Genomic DNA, 889 nt, shown 5'->3' on the forward strand with positions numbered 1-889 from the left:
ACAAAATGACATCCCAGAAGAGGCTTGAATCATTATTTCTACAAAACTAAAGTTTGCATCTCATTTGACCTAAACATAAAAATCCGTCAGGCATCAGTTTCTCAGTGTCTCTCACCTCCACGGTAAATCTGCTCTGGGCATCACACTCATCAGACACAGTAAATTGAAAACTGCGGGTTTCCTCCTCGTCCACTTTCCAGATGAGGAGCCCGGCCGGGGAAATTGAGGCCCCAGGGGGCCCTGTCTCTAGCTGGAAGAGCAGGGCCGAGCCCTCGGGGTCCGTGGCTGTGAATTGGTACACAAAGTTCTCACCTACAAAGGTCTGCAGGCCGTCCTGTGGCACATGGAAGGTTGGTGGACGATTAGCTGAGGAAATGAGAGGGGAATTGCAAGACAGAATAACATGAATGAATTAACAATCCCCAGAGCTGATTTTCAGTTGCTAGGCAATATTTGTCAGTCAAATAGTTTGTTTATTGATGAATATGTCTGATAATATTTAGCAATGTCATTTCCATTAATTGTAGTCCATTGTACTTGGACTGAAATGAAATACAATTTTATTTAGCTAAATTATTTATTATTATTATCTGTTTATTAACTGCAAACTGTAAAAGACCCAATTAAATTATTATTATTATTAATATTATTATTATTATTTTACATTTTTTAATTGTTAAAAATTATTTTTATTATTACAAATTTCAGTAAACATATCAAACATAAAACAAACAAAAAAATAATAATAATAAAAAAATAATTATACAAAAAAAATGTTTGGCCATGATTTTGCTTTCAGAAAGCAAAATGACAAATGTCTCATCTTTTCAATAACTGCAAAATGTAAGAGACAAAACAGATTTTTATAGAATTGTTCAACTTTTTTTTT

General features: G+C 34.2%; 1 protein-coding gene across 1 annotated transcript in view; it reads right to left on the minus strand.

Annotated features, from left to right (window-relative positions):
* LOC107656682 (von Willebrand factor D and EGF domain-containing protein-like) overlaps positions 1-889 on the minus strand; it is a 78,092-nt gene that overhangs the window by 24,764 nt on the left and 52,439 nt on the right. Inside the window, 1 exon segment of the mRNA XM_016444624.1 lies at positions 116-366. Within this exon segment, the coding sequence (XP_016300110.1) occupies positions 116-366 (251 nt within the window).

Source organism: Sinocyclocheilus anshuiensis, unplaced genomic scaffold (genome assembly GCF_001515605.1).
Source record: "Sinocyclocheilus anshuiensis isolate Anshui unplaced genomic scaffold, SAMN03320099.WGS_v1.1 scaffold2514, whole genome shotgun sequence".
NCBI classification, from domain to species: domain Eukaryota; kingdom Metazoa; phylum Chordata; class Actinopteri; order Cypriniformes; family Cyprinidae; genus Sinocyclocheilus; species Sinocyclocheilus anshuiensis.